Source organism: Leptosomus discolor, chromosome 1 (assembly GCF_034619465.1).
Source record: "Leptosomus discolor isolate bLepDis1 chromosome 1, bLepDis1.hap2, whole genome shotgun sequence".
Taxonomy (NCBI): domain Eukaryota; kingdom Metazoa; phylum Chordata; class Aves; order Leptosomiformes; family Leptosomidae; genus Leptosomus; species Leptosomus discolor.
In genome coordinates, this window is record NC_141391.1 from 90,584,402 (window position 1) to 90,602,069 (window position 17,668).

Consider the following 17,668-nt stretch of genomic DNA (forward strand, 5'->3'; position numbering starts at 1 on the left):
GGCGAAGGTGATCCATCTCTCTCCCATCCTAATGACATTCACTTCTGATTTAGTGCAGTGAACATGTTAGTTTGAACTTGCTCGTGGGATTTCAGCTCATCTACAAAGGAAGTTACAGGAGTCTCTGCTGGTTCCTCTGGTTCACTATTATGTTTCCCTTCTTGCTGTTCCTAACAAGATGACCACATTTGTTCTTAATTAGTGGTTCATTGCATTGTGAATCTTGTGCTCAATCTGTGAAATTAATAAATGGAAGCAAAACTAACGAAGGGCGTTATTTTCCTTTTCCTGTTGGGGTGGGAGTGGGGGTGGGGGGTGGGGGGTGTAGATTATATGATAAAAAGAAAGATGTTATTTTGCAGGTTTAGTGAAAATATCACACTTTCTTTGTAGACTAAATTGATCAAAATTGTTCCATTCAGGAGATCTGTTAGGAAGTTTTAACAGGGGCGCAATGAATTTTCAATGTGTAGATAAAACTGGAACTTAAGCTCCAGGGTTAAAGGTAGTGCGTGCATCTGTGTGTTTTATGTTAATTTCAGTTTAGATATTTTTTTCAGGAACAATAGATAATTTTGGGTGCATTAAATTGCTCACAAACACTGTGTTCAGCTTTTCCATAATGCCAGTGTTATGATTAGTTACTTCAAGGTTGTTCTGGCACCAATATAAAATCTGTGTCTCTTTCTTCTCTTTGGTACTCTAGGAAGCAGCCACAGAAAGACAGAAGATGAAAGTTCCTATTCCCAACTTGATTCTCTTGTATGCTACTCTAACTCAGAGCTTGAAGGTTGTGACCAAAAGGGGATCAGGTAAGTAAATCTTTATCTCTGTGGTTACAGTGTGGTTTGGAAAGAAGTGCTTAATATTTGCAAATATGTACTAAGATGTTGTTATGGTGGTTTGAAACATAGCAGAGAGGATTTCAAATTCTGCAGCAAAAAGACTTAGTAGCTTCTATATATTTTTCGACTATATTGTGTCATGTGAATTTGATGAAAACCCAAAAATGTTAAAATCAGGTATGTAATGTGAAATCAATGAAGGATTTCCAGAATGATTTAACTTACTTAAAAGACTTTGTTGCAGTCAGTGTTCTTAATGTGAGCTACTAGATTTATCTGTTTGGCTATATACTTTACAGTGAAGAATCTTTTGGAAATGAAGATCATGCAGTTTTTGTTTAGGCTAATGATTTTTGTAATACAACAAATAGATCAAGCACATTAAATTTAATAACCATGAAAAGTGAACAGCAAAATGTGTTTTTGAAAGGGCTACCTGATACATGGTTGAAGAGTTTAATTCAGCAAAGAAAATACAGGCAGTTTTTCAGAAACCAAGCAGAGGGTGACAGGTTTACCAAACATCTTTCATACTGTTACTATAGATGAATTATATTCATATGTAACTAAAGGGAACACCAATACTGAGGCAGGAGAGTGGTTTTGAGTTTATTTTTTGTCTGTCACCCTGAAATTACAATGTTTCCCTCTTTCACTTGTTATTGGACAATGAACAAATTATAGGATACTACTTCTGCAAACTGTCTTGCTCTTTGACACTAAAAGACACTAAATCCTTAATGGAAGTCTTAAAACCATGTTAATGGAATTAGTTAATTAGGTTTTTTGTTGCTAGTCATTTTTCTTTTGGCATTGGAGTGTTTTAGGTAGTGTCTGTAGTGCTGTTCCAGAAATCTGGCTCTGATTTCTTTTCGTATATTTTTAAATCTGTTTTCAACTGTTGGTTGGAGTTGGTTGGCAGTTGTTGTAAACTAATGCTTAGGGAGGACACAGGTCTTTGGGCGACAGCTTAAATTGTATCTTGTATTTTCAGTGGATTATATATGTAACAAAATTATGAAATGGATTATGTCTCCAGTATTTTAGTGATTGGAAATGTAGATGGAGGGAAGGCAAATGAGTACCACTATGAAGTAAGATATTCCTCAACAAAGACATGAGACTAAAATATATTTGGGGTTATTTAAACTCAAGAAAAATGGAGTATACCGACTGTGTGCACAGCAAAGGAGTTGGTGATGGGTTGAAGCCTGGACAGATATCACAGATAGACTTGAATGTGTCTGGGTGAGGTTGTTCCATTTGATTAAGATTTAATACTTGTAAGGTTTAAGTCAAGGCCTCTTAATCCAAAATTCTTCTGCGTCTTCTTAAAGTAACTTTTACAATGATGTCCATTTTTAAGGAACTAAAAAAATAGCCAGTCATCAGATACCTGTCACGTGAATGTGACAACAGGAAGAGGGTTGCCTCTTGTATTTTATTTCCTCATTTTTGCCTGTATCCTCTTCCTCTGGCTAAGCAATGCAAAGGAAAGCAGCAAGTATACATTTTAATTTCTGTTTGGGGAAGTAATATAGTTGCTGTTCACCAAACAGAAGAGCATACAATACTTTTTAAGATGTACAGAATATGTTTTCATACTGATGCTGCAATAAAAAGCAAAAACTAATGAAAATCTTTGGATCATACCTTACTGTAACATGAGGTTCTTGATGTTTTCGCATGAGATCTGTTTATCCTGTATATAGTTTTAATTAGCGGTATCACCAAGAGGGCTGTTTGTCGTACTGTATGTGTGAAGGAGAAAACTCTGATTTCCTGAAATCTCAGATCTTGCTGCCTTTGGTCCTGTTGTTTAGTGACTTTAAACTTGAAGATCATCCATAGAAGTGGGTAGAATGTAACAACATGTGTGATGCTGCTTGTTTTGGTTTCTTTGTTGTTGTTGTTGTTTGGTTTGTTTTGGTTTTTTCCTCCCTTGGGTGCTCGGGAGGCCTATTTGCAATCCTGAAGTGTTTCTACACAGAAGACTTTATTTACTTTAACAGAAGTTTTAACAAAATAAGATTTGCTTATCTGTACTGTGAAAATAGAAATGGTTTCCTAAAACTAATGCAACTTATAACTGAATGTAGGAAAAACAAATCAACTTGGAAAACAGAAGTTTAGTTTTAGGTGAATATGTTAACTAGAGGCAGAGGGTGGTGAGGACATGATTTTCATCTCTTTAGTCAGTTCTACGTGTGATTTCATTTTGTCCTTGAAATATCAGCATTAAAGTAAAATGAATAGCAAAAGAAAGATATTGGCATATTTTTATACTTATGAGAAGTTATAATCAGAAATATGGCATAGTAGTATCCACCTTTTAGAGATGTGTTGCTTTTTATGTACTTAACTCTGTTATGAATTAAAGGAATGTATTAAGAGTAAACAAGTTGTTGCATTAATATGCTAAATAATTGCCCTAATTGTGATTTATTCCTTCTAATTCACTTTTGTTGAGCTTATTTCTAAGTACCAAACCTGAAAACACAAATCTTATATTATTTATATATATAACTTCAGTATTTTATGTTAAAAAAAATCTATCCTTGGAAATACGGAAATATGTTTTTTCTATACTGTCAGTTTGATTTTTTCTGCTAGAGTACTTCATCTCTCTTCTTTTATAAGTTTTTTATCAGCTGTGCTAAAAACATAGTGATTAATAAAAGTATGAGTTTCTCCATCTGGTAGAAATACATTTCCAACCGCTTCTCTGATCTGTCAAGAACATGAAAATCTACGTTCAGAAAGTCAGTGAGGATTCACAGCATGCCAAAAATGTGGAGTAATTTGTAGGCTCAAATTCTGGTTTTATTTCTAAAAATGGGCAACAATTCCAACCACCTATTGGCTTTCAGGACTGAGGTTGTTAGCTATATGTGTAAAATATTTAGTTATTTTTAGCTATATGTGTAAACAATTAGGATCAATATAGTATTCCTGTCTTCATTTATGTTGATTGAAAAGCAGGTTAAGAAAACATTGCAAGAGAAAGCTTAGGTTGTGCTGCGTTGGATTAAATCTTTGATCATAAGAGCTGTCATTATGCAAAGCACTTAAATGACATTACTTAAAGGCGCTCCTTGAATCTTTCTACCACAGTGTGCTATTCATCAGTTAAATATAATAATACAGGGTATAAAGGGAAGAGTATTGATCAAATACTTTATTACAATAGCAGGAAAACTTGCTTTAAATTAGCTTGCTTACAGCTGTATGATGTACCTGTTTAACACTGTCTTGTATGCATGATTCTGTTTCTGTCTGACAGAAGATACACCTTTTTTTTTTTCCCAGTTAATATTTTAAATAATTTCTGTAGTACAATGAACAGTTTCAAATGACTTTTAAACGCAGAATGGATTTATTTTACATTTAAAGCATGTAATAACTGTGTTTGTTACATAAGAATGGCTGGATGAGCAATTCCAGTAACAATTCCATTAATAAATAGAAATGATGCAAGAAACTTATTCCTATATCCACGTATGCAGAAACTAAATTAGACTTAAGCACACCTAAACTTTTCCTGTCAATGGCAGTTGAATGCACAACACCTACAGGTTGTAATGCCTTCTCAAGCAAGAAAGAAAAGATCCTTTGCTTAAGCTTTGACGTACCGACTGCTGACTTTAGAGTAGACGTAACGGGGTATTTTAGTTATTCACTGAGTCCCCATGAGCTTCTGAAGAGGCTTCAGAGCCTGCAACAGTAAGTGCAAAGATGAACTTTAATTTAGCGCATAATGGATAGCAGAGTGACCTGCTGAATAGGAAGCTGACTCTTGCACTACTTCTTGAAATACTTTGAAATATCTCAAAGCATCTTGCCTCATGAAACAATTCATCTGTTTGAACACCATGTCCTGCTTGACGCAAAGGAAGAATACATGCTTAAAGCCTACCTATTTTGATTTGTTCAGCACATGGTTTTACTGGAATTGGCTTAAACTTGAAAAGCATAGGAAATAATGCCTGTTTCTTTGCATAATGCTGAACTTCATAGAAATTTACAATATGCCTAAAAAGTGCATAGGGTTACTTTTTGTGCAGTCCACTGAGCGTCTGTTGCTCAATGCAGTCCTTGATAGTATTTTGAGAACCTTATGGTTAATGCGTTTCTAAATGTTTTCCTTTCAGTGACTTTTCCTGAAATTATCCTGGTTCATAGATTGAAATACATTGTAGATTTATTTTTTTTTTTCAGCCATGTGGTTTTACATCCTTAGAAATTCAGGTTTCTTAAAGTCTGTTCTTTTCAGGTTGAGTGATATTTGATCAGTTACTTGTGGTGAATAGAGGTTTTGCTTTAAATTATTTAATATTCATCAAAGAGGAAGTAGGTTAAGAGAGAGAACCTTATGCTGATCCCTACAGATTTTTTCCTCTGTAACATGTATGTTAAATAAAATACTTCAACACTGCATTGCCACCTGGTGATTCTTTCCAAAGATGCTGAACAGACAAAGGAAAGAAAGTTTTTTTTTGTTGTTAAAAACCAAATCTATTAAAGGGGATAATGAGAGGAAAAGTATGTAAAAAAAAAAGATTTATTACATAAAGAATTATGACTTGATCAGTATAATTAGACAGTAGTACTGTAGTGGCATTTTAGACACATTGCCTAGTAATAAACTGGTGTTGCCTTGTATCAAAAAAAGGTGAGAGTTGTTATTACTGTCTGTAGTTCCCTTTTTTTCCCCTGGAAATTATTATGCATTATAAGTTAATTAATTAATATTCTGTGTTCAGTTCTGCTATTGTGAATGGAAATCTTTTTTTCTAGGTCAAATATATTCTATGATGTAATAATTCAACTGGGAGGACAATCTTTCCGGTGATGAGTTATTATGGATATGTGTGAGATCCTTCACATCATTATGATGAGATTAAAGTCTATAAATGTATTTTGTTATGTAGCAGAAGATTATGTCTCTTTTTAATGTCTAGTATTTCTGTGCCTTAGCTATTTTGAATTCTAGTTGTTGTACTTAAATGGAAGTTCAACATGAAAAAAGTAAAGAACTTTGATTGGGACATGGATATTTCTGAATGTTACTTTGTTTTGTAGGAGGAAAATACGAATTCTAACTAGCTAAAAATAATTCAAGATTTTTTTTTTTTTTAAGACTATTGGAAATCTGAGGAACAAACTGGAAATATATACTAAAATCTCAAGTAGTTATTCTGTTTGACAAATTCCATACTCATTAAGAACTATAAGCTGACATTTTTCTAAATTATGGTCGTCTGTGAATTTTTATGAATTATTTCTTATGTAAGAATAGGTACATTTTAGAGAATAGTATTGGATGTTTAAAGGATATCTCTGCGCAAACAAGATGGATTTTACTTTCCAAAAACTTTTCTTTTAACTGGAAAAGGAATACATGTTCAGTGCAATGTAGGACTTAAATCAGCAAAGCAAAGATTTTACATCTCATGACAAATGTCATAATGAGAATTCAACAATTTATTAAAAAAAAAAAAAATTTTAAAAAAAATCCATGGAAGGAAAATTCTTCACCTGTACTACATGTAAGGAATATATCTACAGAAGTCAAAAGAGTTTGAGAACTCCTTTCACATAGGAAGAACTTTTGAATTTAGTTTACTCATTTGTACCTAATAATTAAATTATCACTATTTTACACCAAATAATTTAATAAATTTATCTAGAATACAGCTTATGTGGCAAAAATGCTTTCAGAAATTGCACACAATTAAGTGTTGAGGCTTAGCAGAGGTCTGGTACCTAGTATTTGAGTATTTGTAGTTTTTATTTATTTATCTTTCATAACCCTTCTGGGTAAGACCTGATGTCGTAAGTGCATAGTACTTCAGTGGTGCCATTCTCTTTTTCATTCTCCCCATGTTTTGATTGCCTAAGTATTTTCTTTTTGGATTCTTGTCAAAAGATAATTAGTTGATGGATGTCATATTGGATCTGATATGCACTGAGTAGTCATCAGTAGGTTCAAAAGATAAATGAAAAAAAGTACGTCTGTTGTACTTTTTCTTATCTAATTTATAGGCAGAACACTTGCATATACAGTACCCCAAGTACACTGAACCTGGAGCAAAGCATTTACAACAATTAAAGGATATGCTTCTTGTAAGCCATAGGAGTTTGTGTCAATTGATATTAATGGCCTCTAGTTGCTGTTTTCACTCTGAACAGAATGTAGTTTTCCATTATTAATTGATGAGGCTTGTGGCTTCTTGGGTGGTTGCACAGACCCTGATATAATATTTAGAGTGTATCTATGTCTATCTGATGTACAAGATTAACTTGTATGAGCAAGGATTTTTTAAGATGGAACAATTAAGACTACTGTTATTACTATGAAAACCTTTTTCTGTTTCCCTGTTTAGTGACAAGAAGTAAAAATGTACTGAAATTCTCTCCTAAGCAAAGACGTATATGCCTTTCTTACTGCACTGGGTGGACAGGAGTATTTTTGCATCATGACCTCATTAAGAAGTGAACCTTATTTTATAGGAGGATTGTTTCAAAAGAACTCATTTTGAATTGGCATTTAAATATGCAGCCTTGTTTGGATAGACTGTGGCACTGAATGGGAAAAACTCTGAAACATTTTTCTTTTTGAGGGAAAAGAGAGAGAAAGATGAGGGGAAACCTTTACAGTTAAAAAAACCACAGTGGAGATAACAGAAGTCGCTGTTGTTCATTCTTAGGCAACTTTCTTATGTCCTCATCTATTAATCCGTTCCATATAGATTTTATTAACACTAATATTATTCCACTTGTTATCGTAAAAGATGTTTTAGTTTACCTTTTGCACCTTTTTTGTCCGATTTAAAGATGATTGTTCCTCCCCATTTTGATGTGTAGTAGAGATCAACAGGTTTTATTCTTAATGTTAAAGCCTTCTCATCATAGTTGAAGAATGAATTGACTGGGTGTATCCACTTTCTTGGATTTTGTTGAATTACTTTACAAGGTATACACCTTGTATAGTATGTGTCAGTGGGGGAGGTTGTTTTTCGCTTTCTTACTTGCACATTTCTTTTAAAGATAGAAAATCTCCAACAACAATACCCTTGAATATATAGTAATGGAGTCAACTGAGATGAATGATTGCTTATGCCTGCTGGGACAGAGGTCTAGATGATCTGGAGATGTGAAGACTCTGCAAATGCTCTGCCTCCTTCAGCGCTTTCACTCTCTGTCCTGAACTTTTGCTGTCTATCTGACAGAACTGTGAGGCCTCCTGGAATTAATATAGCCCACAGAAAAGTTTTACAATTTACTATTTCTACGTGGCACCAGGATTTTAAAAGAGCAATTAGTGTCCTTGAGCACCTTAATTAGACAGCAAAAGTCTCTATATCCCCATCCTGCAGCCAATTCTGGCAAAGCCATTTACACTACTTTTGACATGATCCCCGACTTCTTTCTTAATTTATGAAGGAAAAAACCCACCTGATTGTTGTTAGGTGAAAAGGCATGACTGGCTTTTTGCGAATCAAGGAATACTGGAAGAAAGTAGGAGTTAATTATTAACTTATTTAGTAACATTTTGCGTAGTCAGAAATTAGAAGGTTCCTTTAGTATATGGTTTTAAACGTGGGGGTTTTTTTGGTGGTTTATGACAACTATATATGGGAAGCATGTATTTTTGAAAGCATGATCCTTTACAATACTCTGTGTTTCTTTAGCTACAGAATGTTGTTTGTGTTGCATTGCTATGGAGTAATTTTCAATGTATAGTTTTCATTTGAAAAACCTTGAAGAATAATCTTGTTAGAAAGAACACTAGTTTTGGTAGTGAGCTTGAAGAGGTGCTTGGCCACAGGGATGGTTCAGCTCCAATGATCTCTGCTCTATTTTTTTAATCTGAGGACACTGTTCAATATGTCAGATGAATGCAATGATACAGAATGTTTACAGTGCAGGAGAGTGGGGTCTATTATAAAGAAAGAAACACAATTCTGTTCTGCTAGACGGTATGGGCAGTAAGGAATGATCACATCGCAAGCATAAATCCTCTGTGACACATTCCTTATTTTAGAGGCAGTATAAAAGCAGTAACTGTTACTTGTCCTGCGAGCATTTATGAACAGGATGGCTGGCATTTTAAAAATAGTTATATGACCTTTTGTTGTTGCTAGGATCTATAATGATACTTTTCAGAGTCCTGGGAGATGGTGAATAAATACCACAGTATGTGAAAAGACTGTCTGTGCGGTAGCAAAGGGTCAATGTTTTATAGTGTGCAATACATATTAAGAAATGACTAATGATAGTAAAGGAGACAAAACAAAATCTAAAGCCAAAAGGACAGTAATAGATATTCTTACATAGTTTGGGTTTCAGTTGCTGTTTAGAATGACTCACTGCTTCCACAGTCCCTATTTTCCTTGGGGAACGGTTAGCAGTTGTTTCACTGATTGGCATCTGTTGGCAAATGGCCTAGAAGATGTAAAAGAACAAGTGACCTTTGATCAGAAATAGCTGTTGCAGAAGATTTATTTATTTGAATATTATGCTGTCAATTTTGTGTAGAATAATGACTGTGGAGAATAAGGAGGCAAAAATACCTCAAGGGGAAGTAATGGCCATCTGATAGATTTGTCTTTTTTATTTAAGTTCATTCAATTGTGAAATATTATTAAAATACAGAAATAAGAGCTGTGATCACAACTTTTGCCCATTAGAATATGTTTTGTTGCTACACTTAAAGAAAATTAAAGTGGATGAATTCTGTTCTAGATTAAAATGCTTGCTGACTTATTATTTCTGAAAGGTGAAGGGACAAAGTACTATCTGTGCTGCATACACAGTTATATATGGGAAGCAATTTAACATGAAAAGAGAAGGTTGTCCTTTAGATTTCAGTACTGAAATCTTCAACCATTCTTGCTCAGACTTGGTTTTGCTGTAATGGTGTTAATTTCAAATGCAAAATGCACATTGTCCATCATTACTTTAAGACTTACCTTTTTATATGTTTTTCAAAACAGTTTTTTGCAATTATAAGGAGAGTTATCAGACTGCTGTAATGGTAAATTATGACACAGTTATGTTAGCTGAAAGATGAGTGCTCCTGTAATTTTATCGCATTGCTCTGAATGCTTAACTCATTTCAGGAAACTGTCGGGTGTACAGATGCAAAGCAGACAATTGTGTTGAAGCAATCTGCAAATTCATTTGGAGCAGGCCACTTCCACAAACGACTCTTTTTCATCCTTGGCAAAAAGAAGCAATTTTAATTCTCTTTTAAATCAATTTTAATTCCAATTAGAATAGTTCCAATTCATAATTTCAATAGGTTGCAAGGGCCCTCTTAAGATCATCTAGTACAACCCTCCTGGTTCAAGCAGTGTCAGCTATGGCAGGTTGCTGAGGACTGTGTGCAGCTAAATTATGTGACTTCAGGACTGTTTAAACAATTTTTTTAAAGGAATTTAGGCAAACCTTTTAGAGGCTATATGCACATGCTGTAGTCCCTGACTCTTGATTTTTCCAGATTAGAACTTCCCTAAACATCTCTCTCATTGTGGGTTGCCTCAACTCCCAGTGAAAAATGGGGCATGTTGAGGATGGTAGCTCTAAATTGCTCTAATGTGGACTTGCAACGTACCAAGGAAACGCCTGGAGCTATTGTCATGTCAGATTCTAAAATTTCTTAATTTATGAAGGAGAAAACCCACCTGATCATTGTTAGGAGAAAAGGCATGACTTGCTTTTTGTGAATCAAGGAATACTGGAAGAAAGTAGGAGAAAACAGGGCCTATTTTGCTCATGGGGCTGGAGCACCTCTCCTGTGAGGACAGGCTAAGAGACTTGGGAGTTGTTCAGCCTGGAGAAGAGAAGGCTCCAAGGAGACTTTATTGTGTCCTTTCATTACTTAAAGGGGGCCTGTAGGAACGGTGGGGGCAATCTTTTTAGCAGGGCCTGTTGTGATAGGACAAGGAGTAATGGTTTCGAACTAAAGGAGTGTAGATTTAGACTGGATAAAAGGAAGAAATTTTTTACACTGGGGGTGTTGAGACACTGGAACCAGTTGCCCAGAGAGGTGTTAGAAGCCCCATCCATGGAAACATTCAAGGCCAGCTTGGAGAGGGCTCTGAGCAACCTGATCCAGCTAAAGATGTCCCTGCTCGTTGCAGGGGGTTTGGACTAGATGGCCTTTAAAGGTCCCTTCCAACCCAAACTATTCTATGATCAGCTGACCTGCAGCATTAGTTAAAATTACTTGGTACCTGTTCAGGATGTTCAGCTTCTTTCACAGTAAGATGATTTATTTATTGGAAATTACAAATGTATTCAAACTCCATTGAAACATAAGCCAATACATGAGGAATGTGTTAAGCTACATGGAAAAATGAGTATACGTAATTTGTGTTTTACCATTCCCTTGCCACCTCACTTTTAACCATAGTTTATATCCTTGATAATATGAGAAATAATATTTTCTTATGGGAAAAGTAATTGGCTAATACTAGGTATGCTACCTTCACGCACTTTTGTATAATTCACTGTGATTTTTTTTTTAATGAGGTTTGTCATAGTAGGTAGAACAAAGACAGTGTCTTGGGATATTAAAAATTAAAGAGCAGGTCATAAAGTCAACAGCTTTCAAGAAAACCAACAAAATACATGGGTTGTCCAGATAAGAATGCAACCTGAAATAAAGCTGTTCTTAATACTTTTTTTTTAAAAAAGTACAAGGTTGGCTTGTCTGAAACTCCAAATTTTCTGCTGAATGTCATTGGCCATATAACCCAGTGTGACTCCTGAAGGCAAAACAGAGAGATAGGCAAGGAACAATGCAAAATCTGACTATAAGTGTGCATCGATATCTGGCTATGAGGGAAGGCTAAGTTCTTTCCTAGAGAACAGGGAGGCTTAGAGGTGCTGTTGAGCTATTGCACGGGTGATTGCCTGGGTGTAGCACAGCAAAGGAGAAGGGAAAACATAGAGCAATACTGTCAAACTCTGAGCCCTTTCTAATCAAGCAGGCTGAGCCAAATACGACAAGGAGTCAAGCTGCCTTCTGTAGAAGTGATGAGTGCATACCTTGTGGGTTCACGAGGGGCCTCCTGGAGACCAGTGAATGCCCTGCTTTCCATTCTGCTGTCTGCACCAGGCCACTTTAAGCACTTTGCAACAAAATTACTTTTTCATATGTAGGTTTATTTTTGCCATTGGCAGTGTTTTAAATATAATTTCTGGTTTTATAATTTGAGAGACAAAATCACGTTTTAAGCTTTGTATTTTTCTAGGAAATTGAATAAGCATCTGTAACAGAACATTCTAGTTGGGTAATTGACTTTGAAACAATTATTCAGTAGAATTGCAAGCTGGTATAAGTTACAAATATGTATGCATTCATTTTATAGTATACTACTTGCTCTGAAGTTTTAGTAAAATGGGACTGCTAATGGATGAAGTAGTTAAAACAGAAAGTCTGTGAAGAAATGATGGAAAAATATGTTTGTCAGAAAACACATTTTTGTTGGGAAAAGTAGGTGTCACATCAAGGAGAGGAGGAACAAATTGCTTCTGGTTATTAGGAATGAGACAATAGGATGGCTTATATTTTTTAATTCATATATAAGATTTGAGTTAAGGAAAACACCTATTATTTCTTTTTCTCAATTTTCAAAGAAAACAAATCCATGGCAAACATTATTCAGTCTATTAATAAATTTTATTGATTCTCTTGAAATAACTGCCAACTGTTACTATTACCTGGAGGTTTTTTTCACAATTCCTAGTTAAATTATCAAAAGTCTGTGCAATGGCATAAAAATAATGAGATGATTTAACGAAAGTTAATTTGGACAGAGTGTCATTTACCACCTAAAAATGTATCAGTACATCAAAATGCAAGAGGTCATTGCCACCCTGCCCCCCCCCCCCCCCCAAAAAAAAAAAAAAAAAAAGAAGACTTAATCTGCTATAAAAAGCAGTGGCTAATTTTTAGGAGGTAATGCAGTGACTGAATTCCAGTGTGATTACACTTTTACAGGGCCTAGAGAAGCTGTTTTAGCTCTCCTTCAGAATAAGATTCCACCAAAAAGCAGCTGCCCTTCCTATCATCTGACTAGTGTTATGCTGTCTGTAATTCAGGGCAACCTTAAAAGAATTGAAATTTTATTGATATTTAACTGGGTAGACTGCTTTATTCATTCATGACTTTGTTTCACTTTGTCACTGTTAAGCGATGCATGTATTAATAAACCTGCATTTCAAAGTAGGTCATATTATTCTCATACGTGTACAAAGCCAGCATGATTTGTGTGTGTTTGGTATTAAGACAGTCATGTTAAAACGCTGCTGTTGCTACCAAATCTAGAGTAGGTGCTGTGCGTAGGATTCACGATAACTCATACCTACAAACTCATACCTACAAATGCTATTGTTTTCAGTGGGGAGAATCAATCATTCATTTCAAACTGTGCTTGAATAAGACCATTCAGCAGAGATGCTTTCTCACTATCAACGTATTCTGCATTTGAAACATCTGAAATTTTCCTTTCTGCTGAGTCTAGTTGTGAGATCCAAATTAAATACTGAAGTCCTGTGCTAAGTCTCCAGAATTGATAACTCTGGGGAGAAAAGAGACTTGATTTTTTCATTTGTTTCTTTGTTTGTTTGGTTTTAGTTGTTCTCTATGACTCAGTCTTTTATTAAAAGCTAGATGAGGAAGAAATGCACGTTCCATGGCACTTTAAGACTTTTTCCCATTTCCTTCCTTTGGCATAGATATACAAGGTGAAAGATATAACAAGGTATGGTAGTTGCCCATCACTGAACAGCAAATTGTTAGATATTCCTGGGCTGAGAAGCTTGAGAAAGGGCTTAAAAGCTGTTTTTCTGTGCCAGGATGTGGTCATCAACTTCAGGGTATTGATAATTGTGATTAATAGAGGGAAAGATGCCTCTGTCTCCTGCACATAATTTCCTACATAGCTGTAGACAGTGCAACAACCGTGGTACTCAAAAACGTTGCTGTTGAGGATTTTATGTCCAAGTTCTGAATTCTGTCAAGCAGGACTTCAGTTTTGTTTACAGTGAAAGTCACAGGAATCTAGTTTTCTGAAAGAAGCAGTTGCAGCTGTTAGTAATATATAGGAACTCTTGGAAGTGAATTACTGTGCCATGTAATTTAAGAAGTAGCTGATTCTCTAATTGTTTGCTTACATCAAAACAGCTTTGTTACACTCTGAAAACTTTGCAGTTCCTCTTTTTCTACTTGAAATTATTAAAAATAACTGAATTTAATTTATATTTTGTTGGGTTGAATTCATTAATATGTTCGTTGAAAACAGGTCTTTATTTTCTGTCCCATTTGCCTGATCTTAATTTCTAGGCTAAATTTAGCATGAAGACTTTAAATCTTGCCTCTCATGGGAAAGGTCAGACATCAAGTTCCATCACACTCTAGAGAGCAGAATAATGTGTTATGTATGTTTTGTTCACAGTCCTTTGCTGCTGTGATGAATTCTCTATGATAAGTCTCATGTGAGAGTATTATCTGTTTACATTTACTTCAGTTAAAGCAAAGGTGAAATTCTTGCTTTTTTCCCCCCTTCTTGAAGACCTATTTCTTTCTTGCTGAGCTGTATTATGTGCTTGTGGATTATTTTTGGGTTTGGATTTCTTTTTTCTTGTAGTTAGCTATTATTAAGTCTGAAGGTTGTAATTTTATAACTTTACTGAAATAGTGGCATGACAGGTTCTTGTGTAATGTTGCATTTTTTATTTCGTATGTTTTGTACTTGTGATGGTTAGTTCCACTTAAAGATGCATCCTCCTTTCAAAATACTTACAAAACCAGTCATCTTATACCTATTGATAAATTATGCATACTGTGTAGCTTTCAGTCCTGAACCTGAAGTCATGAGCAACAAGAATTCACACAGCAAGATTTATGACAAAAAGATAAGATAGACAAATAGCAAATATTCTGAGAGAATTCACAAAGATAAATATTTTTTTCAGTCATTGCTGACCTTTTAGTGTTGGTTTTTTGCAGACAGAACAGTAGATTATCCATTACCATTTTTTTCACACATTTTAGGTTATTTAGCTTTTTTAATAGAGGCAGACTTGTTTAATTACCATTAACCTTTTTAGTTAGGTCTGGTTTTACTCCAATAAGTCTGATCTCGTTATTAAGATTAGATAATTTTTAAAGTATAAATTAACTTCAGTAGAGTTGATTACAGCTGGTTACTTAACTTGAGCAAGAGGTCTGCATTCTGACCCTGAGGATTGTTCTTCTAATACTTTTTTAGGAATTTTACATTGACACGTTGTTCCCTATTCAGTGCATTCCAGTGTTCAACCTAATGACGTGGAAAACATCTTGCAATATTTGGAAACTTAATAAAGTTGAAAACGTCGTTCAACATTTTGAAAGACTGCAACTGTGATTATACCCACTTTTAAATAAGAAAAAATAGAACACAAAAAACTAGGTTGTTTGTTGGTGGAAAATTATACAGCTTTTAGTATTTCAGACTAAAAGGAGTTCTATATCTATATATGCTACTGCTTATGTGTTTTATACATACGCACAAAACTTTCTTTGCAATAGAAATATTAGTTTTAGTTAGAATCACAGAATCATAGAATGGTTTGGGATGGAAGGGACCTTAAAGATCAGGGCTTTATCTGTGTGAGACTTTTTAAACCTCCAGGGATAGAGGTTGCAAAAATTCTCTGAGCAATGGACTCGGTTACTTTTGAACCCTTGCCTTCTGCTAGGGCTCTCCTATTACAAAGTATTCTATCATAGTGCAGAATGAGCTAATGCACGAATTAAAAACTATGCTTGGTGTAGACCCCAAAATCCAAAAAAAAACTAAAAAAAAAGAGAATACATGCAAAATTAGTTAGTTGGTACAGACTTGATTGATAAAATCCAGCTGCAGTAAAATCCCAAAAAAGAATTAATTAAAAAAAAAATAAATCCTTAAAGGAAGCTCCATGATGAAACCAAAAGAGATAATTTAATATTCAATTAGTTCAACTTTCTGCATAATTTGTTTCCACACGTATGCTTTTCTTTTATCTAATCTTTTTTCTTTCTTTTCCTTAAGGCTATATATTGCTTCTGTTACAGGCTAGTGGAAATTAAGTTCCCATTGTAAATAAAAACCTGATGGACCCCTCAATTTTTTATTTTGTTGACATAGAAAGGTATTTAATTTCATTGCAATACCTTCAAAATTTTTTATATGGAATGTGGGTTTTTTAAATAAATCACAGTTCTGATTTCTCTAATATATTAGTGATTAGAGTTAGACCTTTGAAACACTGTGTGATTGGGAAGAACTTTAGAGAATTTTCAGAGATGCTTTAAATTTCATAATTCTTTTGATCACTGGAATAAATATTTTTAATTCCATGGGGTGTAGCTAGTTCTGTCAATAAAACCTTTACTATCAAAAAAACTTTTTAAAGTTTATACATATTGATTTTTGATACCTCATTCATTTAATTGAAACAATGACACTGATTATTGAGTAACAAGCTTAGGTTTTCATTAGCTACCTTATATGACTTTATAAAAGAGAGCAATAATAAGCATCATCATACTTTGTCCTTTGGAAAAAACCTAACCTACTGTCCCATCCCACTCAGTGGGTTTCGGGGTAGGTGAATCTTTTGTATCCTCCCTTTTAAAAGGGTTTTCCTCTGCACAGCAGAGACCCTTTGCTCGGCAAAGGTAGTGAGTTAATAACCCTCTTTGGTCAGTAGATTGGCAGCAATAACACACTTTATTAGTAATAATATTTCACAGATTGGATAAAATAATATTTCACAGATTGGGTAATAGGTATGGCTTTCCCAAGTTCTATCTAATAATATGGGGAGAGAATAAAAAGAGAGAAAGAGAGAAAGAGATATGACCACTCCTGTGGTCCAGCGACATCTTGCAGGTCCGGTCTGATCTTTGGTTCTTCAGTGGTGGGTGCGCACCTATGTCTTTATTATTCGTATTTTTATTGTCCCTTTTTATTAATATTAGTGAGTCCTGTTCATGTTATCCCCCTCTCTTCTCGCTTTCCATGCTAATTAGGATCACGGCTCAGTATACAACATTTTGGAGGGTCCAAGGGGGTTCTGTCCACTTAGATAAGGGAGTGGACCTCCCCAAGTCCAGAAACACCCTTTTCTGTAGGGTTTGTCTGTTTGGGTAGGGGAGGTTGGGTAGCTGCTCCAACTGAAGCCCCCTTTATTGATCACCCTAACTAAAGTTGCTGAAGGGAGAACACCGCTCCACCCTCCTATCTCCACCTTTGCAGAGCTTGTTCCCTCCCTGGAGCAGGCTGTACTGCAAAGCAGACTGTTTTTAGGGCTACTACATAAAACTTGCACTGTAAAACAGGTTTGTTCAAGACATCAGTTTGAAGAGATCTCCAAATACAATAATTTAGAATCTTCCAATCAGTTGTGTATAACAGCCAAGCCATCCTTATTTAAAGACAGCTACGTTAGTTTTTTTCAGGTGTTGGAAGATCTGCGAAACACTATTTATCCTGAACAAGTGAAAGATGCAACTTACATATTGACTTTAGTATAGTTAAACATGGCAAATACATTCCCACACAAAATATTTTATAAGGAAAATGTTAACTTACCAAATTAAGTACTTCCATGAGAAATGTGGATTTAAAAAAAAAAAGATTTTTAAAAAAGCAGAGAACATAAAAATCTCAATCTTTAGTCTACCAAGATAGTTTCTTAAGATTTTAATTAAATGCATGTTAATATTCTTTACCTTTTTAAATATACTCTTTCCTCCTTCCTGGATACTCTCTTGTTTC

The 17,668-nt window shown here is 34.9% G+C and overlaps 1 protein-coding gene across 1 annotated transcript in view; it reads left to right on the top strand.

Annotated features, from left to right (window-relative positions):
• The first annotated feature begins 730 nt into the window (after positions 1–730).
• IL1RAPL1 (interleukin 1 receptor accessory protein like 1) overlaps positions 731–17,668 on the top strand; it is a 670,884-nt gene continuing 653,946 nt past the window's right edge. Inside the window, exon 1 of the mRNA XM_086468817.1 lies at positions 731–812. Coding sequence (XP_086324943.1) covers positions 731–812 — 82 coding nt within the window. The remainder of the gene's footprint in view (positions 813–17,668) is intronic.